This window comes from Poecilia reticulata, linkage group LG8 (assembly GCF_000633615.1).
Source record: "Poecilia reticulata strain Guanapo linkage group LG8, Guppy_female_1.0+MT, whole genome shotgun sequence".
NCBI classification, from domain to species: domain Eukaryota; kingdom Metazoa; phylum Chordata; class Actinopteri; order Cyprinodontiformes; family Poeciliidae; genus Poecilia; species Poecilia reticulata.
The window spans coordinates 21,976,269-21,984,458 of record NC_024338.1 but is presented as its reverse complement, the minus strand read 5'-3'; the positions used below and the strand labels follow the sequence as shown (position 1 = coordinate 21,984,458).

Here is an 8,190-nt window from a genome sequence, read left to right as displayed (position 1 = left end):
AAGAACTGAAACTGAAAACAACTTGAGTCGAGCACGATGCTGAAGTACTTTCTGCTCTTTATTCTCCCTAAAGTTTATTTTCAGTTTAAGCCTTACAACACATGCACATCAGAGTTGGGTTTAAATTAATGTCAATGCGCTGGAGATTAAATCTTGTGCTTTTGATGTYCACGCTTTCCCACTGTTGTGTCTGATGGCTGCCCACTCTGTGACAAATAGAGAATTAAAAAATCAAACCTTGTGTTACTGAGAAGCAGAAGAGAATCATTTACAAGATAAAACAGGAAACAAGGTTAAGCATTAAAATGAATTCATTTCCAGGCTGATTACATCCTCATTTCCTGTCTAAGAATAATTGTCTTTGTTCAAAACAGCACTGATAAACACGATAATAAAGTGTTTTCCTCAAACGTGTACCTGAAATGGTATTAGATAGAGATAGGTATTAGATATAGGTGGAGACCCTGACATATCTCCAACTGTGAAAATAAACCATCAAATTGCCCCCCTGGCCAGCAAGTTCTGACTTTGCAGCATCAGTTGTTAAAAAGAAAAGGTCAGCGTACAATAAAGCAGTAACACCCAAAGACAACCCTCTGACTGTAGCAGAGGAACCCTGAAGATACCTGCTGCTGTTCAAAAAATACACCTACAAAAACAACAACAACAACAACAACAACAACAACAAAAAACAAGTTTGTTTGATAAAATGGTATGATAAAAAAAAAATCTATTTTAACTTCACGGAAGAACATTATTATATTATGGTTTTAAAAACTACACCCATGCTTGAGGAACTAGAATAGCTTAAAAATGTCACAATGGAAGTAAATGACTTAAATCTAAAGCTAAAATCCCTTTGAATCCGCGTTATGGCTCACTAGTCACTCTGCTTCATCGTTTTCTTTGCGCTCTGGCTCCCCCTTCAGGCTGATGGAAAAAAAACTGCATGTGCATTTCAACATTACTAATATTCTCTAATTTCACAACATTCATACAACCGCAAAGGATCAAAGTATAGATTTGATATAGATTATATTAGTTTACTGTTCAAGCAGACATTTTGGAGACAGTCATATGGTGACACCCTGAGGAACATTAGTACATAGAATCTGCCCCTGTTAAAAATAAATAAAAATAAACCTACATGAGATACTATCTCATTATAATGAGAAAACTTYTCAATTTATTTTTATCAGAGTGGCTTAAACGGGCTTTCAYATATATGCAATTCAAGTTCGTTGTAGCTTAATTCTGTACACATGAATGATTTTTGAACCATTTATTGTTGCATGAGGCAGAGCACTAAGTGCAAGAATTTCATCTATATTTCAAATATTTTGAAATCCAATAGAAATGATTTGATTTGTAACCTGTGTGTAAATACTTTTCATGATCTTCACCGCACTTAGAAACTTCAGAAAGTGAACATTATCTGTTTTGATTACAACGTGTGGAAAGACTCAAATGTTTGTATTTTTCTGGCACACTTACGCGTGCTTCTTTCTCAGTAGGAACGAGTGACACTGTTTGAACAAACGGATGTGAAACCACAGGGGGAAGTTGGCAAGAAAGAAAGCATTGTATTTATACCGCAGGTGTTTAACATAGAGGGAGTGAAAAGCCAAGTTTAAAAATAAAAAAGATAGTATTCAGCTATGTTTTTGGGATCACAAAGTTTTTAATTCTGTTATTTACTTAGATTTGGGTGAAAATTCAACTAATAAAAAAATAGCTAAGAAGGCAAAAAATGTTATCAAAGACAACATTGGATTGTTAAAAAATACATATTTTCTTTTGGATTATTTCTGTGCATTTATGCATGAAAGGCTTTGAGGTTCACRTGGCATTAGATCTTTTTTTCTGCCAGCCTTGCTTTATAGGAGGAGAGGAAAAAAAAGAGAAGGGCGGAACCATAGTTTTAGGAAATACAATCAGTTGCGTTAGATTTAGCGTCAGATGCATCAGACGGCATCAATGTGATTTAGACTGGGACTTCCTGCACTTATCACTCAAGACCAAGAAAACTGAACAGAAAACCRTCTTTTGTTGCTGTTCAAATTAACCTGTAAGTTAAAACTTATTTCATATTTACCCAATAATGTTGAGCTGCTACTGTGGTGTTAATTCATTTTGGTGTTTTGATATGCACTTGTGCGTAAGTGCTGTAAAAATAAACCATCTCTCCCAAACCAAAACAGGGACAGGGAGATACCTATCGTGCCACTGAAAGAGGCTGCTTTATAAGGGCATTTATYCAGGCTGTTTATGCAAGCCTAAACCTGTTTAGGTTCTTTGTCTGAGCAAGCTGGGTAAAGCTAATAACTTTCCACAGTTGTGGGTAAGCTTGCTACAGGAAACCTCTAAAACCTCCTACCCAGTAAAGGATTTTTGTTCATGACTAACACTGAGTTTCGGTTTCAGCGTTTCTCCATTTTGTGAAACTTTAACCCTCTTCCCTTGTAACTTTCAGCTCCTATCATAAAGATTAAGAATTTGCCGAGTAAAATAATAAAGGTGTTTGTGGAAACTGTGGAGAGCGCACATGGCGTGGACTTATWGATAGCATTTTGAATTTTTACCTTTAGATCTTGAAACTGACTGGTTGTTGTTGAGCTAGGGACTGAAAAATGGAGTCATGAGAAACCCAAACGAACACCTTGCTTGTAGAGACCACGCCACAACTATTACAGACACCAAATAATTGTCTGAAAAGGTTMATTTGAGAAGGTGCCAGAAGTGAGGCTACAGTCCAGGCAAGCACTAAAAAGAAAAGGTAAGCGGTTATTATTGCATTGCTGAGATGATTTGGTGGTAGATTTTGAGATGCAGAAGGAGGGAAGAAGGTTCCTTAATGTATCCCTGATGACTGTCATTGATTGCTTTCTGTTCTTGCCACATTCARGTGGCTGTGRTCTTTTCTGTGTTTAAGCAAGGTAAAGATCTTTTCTCTTTACTTTTTGGATATTTATATCAGATTWATTTCTAATATGCATTCGCCTCTCGAGAGTCACCACCATTCCTACGCAACGTATCAAATACTTTCTATTTGTGCCAATCACTTTGCACGCTGTGTGGTCAACTGTTCGAGGATGTTGGAGGCGTTTCATCCTTATTGTGATTAAAATGTTAAATGTTAAAAATGTTCAGTTTCCAGCGAGGTATTTTGTTTTCCCCACTCCATAGTCAGGACATGTGCTAAGGTTTCTCTTCGTCCCACCATCTTCGGCTCTGAGTGTTTTTGAACTAACTTTGTCACAAAATATGAAACTCCTCTGTTACTTAAAAGTCAAAGAAATCAAGGCAGTTCACGTTTAATTAAAAAGTTCAAAAGAAAGCTGTTCCCGTGGCACAAGAAGATTTTCACAAATCATGTTATGCTGCTGAGTTTGCTTTAATTTGTTTGCTCCTCCTGTGCATAGAACATGATGAATATTTGTTTTTTTTTACAGGTGAGATTCCTGAAGATGGAAAAAGGATCCCACACACAGGAATCAGCTCCACCATACCCTGGTCCTCCCATGGATTATGGCCAGCCAGCGATGTACTCTCCACCAACCTATTCCACTCAACCAGGCTTCCCGACTCAACCAGGTTTCTCCGCTCCGCCAGGTTTCTCCGCTCCGCCAGGCTATCCCGCTCAACAAGGCGTCTTCGCTCCACAATGTGTCCCCGCTCAACCAGGTTTCTCTGCTCAACCAGGTTATTCTGCTGCTCCTGTTGGACAACATGGTGGTGAGTGATCACTTATTAATTTTCTTCTGTGTAGCAGTATATTCTACATAACTTTGAACAAAGATTCTTAAAATCTTGAAAACTTACGGCTTTAAAATGTATAGAAGCACACTGTAGTGCTTGTTGATGGAGATTTTTGTACAAATGCACGTATTTGTTACTGATGGTGTTTTGAGACGATTAGTTTCTTGTTTTGCTGAACCGTTTCTGTCATCTCACAGGTGTCGCTTTTGCTCCTGTACCTGTTCAACCAACAGGTGAGGCAGACTCATCCAGGAAATTCTCCTGAATGAAAAACATTTGCTTCCCTCTTGCTGTGTGTCAAAACAAAAGTGTGCAGAACTTCCTGCCACAGGCCAGTTTAGCCTTGATCAAGTGCTATACTCTCATGGTAACATGTTAGGAATCTAATAAATCAATTTTCTACCTTAGAAAATGCTGTGGGACTGTTTTTCTCAGTGGCTTTGGTTGCATTTCTTGAATCATTTATGATATTTGCACAACATTAAGTGAATTTCTAAAACAATTTGTGCAAAACAGCCTGGGTTACCTTCAAATTCCAGTTTCTCTCACAGAATCCTGAGTTCATCTCTCAAAATTAATTGTCTGTATCATTAAACATTTCAATGCCACAAATTGTCAAGTACTCGTTTCATTGTTTGACTATGACAGTCGAATTGATTAGTCATGCTGTCAGGATGGCTGTGTACTCTGGAGAGATATTCGAATGTAAACTGTGGCTAATCTTTTGATGACGAGAATTGTAAATTGTAATGGTGAGAGATCAGCARCAAGAGACTGGACATGATTTATATTTATGCTTTTACTGTAATTTGCTGATAGACAAACTGTTGGAGTCCATTCATTTCTGTCTCTGTGCTCCACCCAGGTCCGTTAACCAGTTTCAGGACCCGACCAGAACCCCTGAGTGTAAATAACCTTGAGAAATAATTAGATTTGGTTTAATATAAAAACAGGCTTTAATACCGAAACATGATCAAATATTACAAGCCACACATGTCATACAAATGTAGCAGACACAGTTACATTCAGAATCCAGTGCTGTGACCACACTTAGCTCACCTCAGGGGTGACACCAAGTGAGGCAAAGTTTAGCTTGTTATTCTTCTCAGCAATCTGTACCCTCCCTAAAGGGTAGTGTAATCAGTTTCAGTCTGTTTACATATGGCTGACGGCAGTCGCACTTAAACATGGTTATGTAAGCTACAGAGTGTATGTGTGTGTGTGCAGGGGTGTGTGTGTGTGGGTAAGCAGATAAAAGAGACAGAGGAAAACACAGAATCCATAACAGAACATAACACAATATCCTTAAGGAAAACAAGACAGTGCTGTAGGAATTATAGTGCATCTTCTTAAGCTTTCTGTCTCCATAGAGGAGAAACAATCCTCTATGGGGTGAAGAATTGAAAAGTAGGAGCTCCTCATTCCTGAGAGGAACTTCTTGTTGTGGGTTGCAAACCATGTCCTGATGTTGTAATGATGGATCCTGGAAGGTGTCCTCTGCCTCTTCCTCAGTTTTCCCTCCTAAATCCTCTGCCACAGTCCCACTCATCTTCCTCCTCTTCTTCTATCTGGCTGTTGACCTGTCCAGTTCCTTGTCCTTCCATTGTCAGAAATGTAACATGGTGTTGTGTTCTGATTATATACAGTATATAGTTACCAGTTGATGATTCATGAGATGCATCTCCAAGCTATTTCAGATAACTGGTTGATCATTGGTTGATCTAATGTTCCACACACTATGTTGAGGAAACTAATAATTCACTTGGGAACAATTTACCAATTCATGACACATTTAGAAGAAAGTCTAATCAAAATATATAAAATATATTTGCTATGTTTTAACCAGTTGTTCAAGCTATTCACATATTAAGACTTAAACAATGAAATTATGTTTAAATGTTATGGARGAAGAAATAATTCAACAGGGACCAACGTATGATAAAAGTGACTGAAATTGTAGRAAAAATCTGAGAACTGTATATAATCACTTGCATGATGTTCAAAAACATTTGCAACTTGCTCACAGGGACAGAAAATTGCTTCTTTRATGTGCACAAGTGATAACATGATTTGAAACAAGTCGTTTTGAGAATTTGAATTTTGTCAGAAAAATGCAGCAAAGCGGCTGAGAAAAACCGTAAAATAAATTTATGGCCACAAAAAACGTTCACTGATGTTGTAGTGAAGATGCAGATTTCTGTGTGAATCCACCAGAGGTCAGGCCTTCTCCTTATTTTGTACAAGTTCAAAAAATGATGATCTATCAAGTCTTTAGATTTTACCTGCATCTTGGACTTGTACAGGTATAGGGTCAGGAAAAGGGCAGCTCCAAAACTCATGAATATCAGTAATGATTGAGAAGTCGTATTTGACAACTTCTATAACAACAAACTCCATAAAATCCTTGAATCATTTTGAAACAATATGTAAATTTTTGGTTTTTAATTTTAGTGTGTTTTGTGTATTTCAGTAACTCRTGTGGCAATATCAACTGCTCTATATGACGTTCCTGGACAGACATTTTGTCCCCACTGCCAGGAAGCTGTGATCACTCGTACAGCGCCAGAAGCAGGAATGTTGACCTGGCTTGTTTGTGGAGGATTGTGCTTTTTGGGGTAAAAACCTGCTAAATATTTAACATCTTAAAGGAGTAAATCAAAGTCAAATTTCAATCAAATACAAATAACCACAGTTGCATAAAATCTTACAGAATCCAATCTCCATTTCCCTGTACAGGTGCTGGCTTTGCTGCTGTATCCCATTCTGCCTTGATTCCTGTAACGATGTGAAGCATCATTGTCCGAGATGCCAGCAGGTTCTCTACATATACAAACGGATGTGAAACTAGTCCCACAAGGAACTGGGGAAATAARAGTTAACATTTAGGTTGTTACATGTCTTATGCTGGAAATTGTGATTCTTGTTTTTTTGGTCAAATTGTATGAAATAGTTTTTCTGCTGAAATTAAAACAAAAAAAGATTTACATCACAACAAAGAGACATGCATATCAAACAACCACGCATACATAGATCCATATATGAGGRCAATTTAGAGTATCCATTTGACCTGACGATCATATGTTTGGACTGTAGGAGGAAGTGGGAGTACCCAGAGAGAACAAAGTTGTGCTTTGAGGTGAAAATGTAAACTCCATGCAGACAGACCCATTGCAGGGATTCAAACTTTGGACCTTCTTKCTGTATGGCAATAGTAATACCAACTGTATTGTGTAGCCATTATCCCAATAATGTCTGCAGATAATGTGCAAACCAATATAAAAAAAGATTTAAATGCCTGAATTTTCCCACTCTGGGACCATAAGGGCTAATTCCWTAAAATTCTAAATGTAAAAAGATTATTCTATTTGTTTCAATGGTCTAAGAAAACCTTTGTTTTCTCACCCATCTTTTCTCACTTTCTGTCTATGTATTTACAATTATTAATAATCCTGTTCATGTCATGACTAAATAAAGCATCAAATGCATAGAAAAAAACATAAGTCTTCCTTGTTTGCATTTACAGTAATGGAACACTGTGAATGTGAAGGTAACAATCTGATGTTGCTGATCAAACACATTTAATCATATGATAACAGCTTAAAGTGGTGAAGGGTGATGATTTGAGCTGGTTTTGCAGACATAAAGAGCCCAAAAGTCCTCAAGAGTCAAATGTAAAATGACTCGTCTAAAAGCTTTAACAGCATCAGGAGGATTAACCTATGGAAAGCAGCAATCTACAGCACAGTCTCTGAATAGAGAGTGGTTAGCATAATGCTTCCTCTGAACTTTGAAGACCCTCAGACACTGTATTTCAAGGTCATGACTGGAAAATCGTATTTTAAGACACGAATAATTAATCCTCACTTAGTATTTATACTTGTCACAGAGACAGAGCAATAAGTTAGAATTCCATCTATTTAAAGTATTTTGAAATTCACTTGAAATGTACCCATCGATGATTTGATTTGAAATTTACATGTAAATTATTTCATGATTTTCTCCATACTTAAACATTTAGGGCAGTGAACATCTKTGGTTAAAAAGTATGGAAATTGTTTGTATTTATGTCAAACTTTTTTGCACGTTTATTACTCGGCTAAAACTGTTTCAGCTAACAGATGTGACACCACAGGAAGAAGTTGACGAGGCAGGAAAGAACTGTGGTTACACACTGGGTGTTTGGCATAATAAGTTTTAAAATGAAAAATAAAATAAATAAAAAAAGATTGAATGTGTTGTGATCACTGAGTTGTTCCTTGCAGTATTCACTCATAGATTTGGCTGATAGTTCAGCTTCTTAGAGAAMAAGACTATCATGGACAGATACAAATCCACTGCATGAAATACTCTATTTTCATTTGATGTGAACATTGCACTACTTTTTTTATTGCCGTCTATGCCTGGTTACATTGATGGAGAAAAAAGAAGGCG

General features: G+C 37.1%; 1 protein-coding gene across 2 annotated transcripts; it reads left to right on the top strand.

Moving 5' to 3' along the window:
• The first annotated feature begins 1,764 nt into the window (after window positions 1-1,764).
• Window positions 1,765-7,977, top strand: LOC103469312 (lipopolysaccharide-induced tumor necrosis factor-alpha factor homolog). Of its 2 annotated transcripts, none has more exons than XM_008416913.2 (5): window positions 1,765-2,068; window positions 3,453-3,735; window positions 3,957-3,992; window positions 6,230-6,374; window positions 6,496-7,977. In XM_008416913.2, exons 2-5 carry the CDS (start codon window positions 3,468-3,470, stop codon window positions 6,599-6,601), a joined length of 555 nt encoding a protein of 184 aa, XP_008415135.1. In that variant the 5' UTR covers window positions 1,765-2,068; window positions 3,453-3,467; the 3' UTR covers window positions 6,602-7,977. The 2 variants fall into 2 exon arrangements, with proteins under 2 accessions (XP_008415135.1, XP_008415136.1); XM_008416914.2 differs by lacking the exon at window positions 1,765-2,068 and adding an exon at window positions 2,098-2,776.
• The last annotated feature ends 213 nt before the right edge of the window (window positions 7,978-8,190 follow it).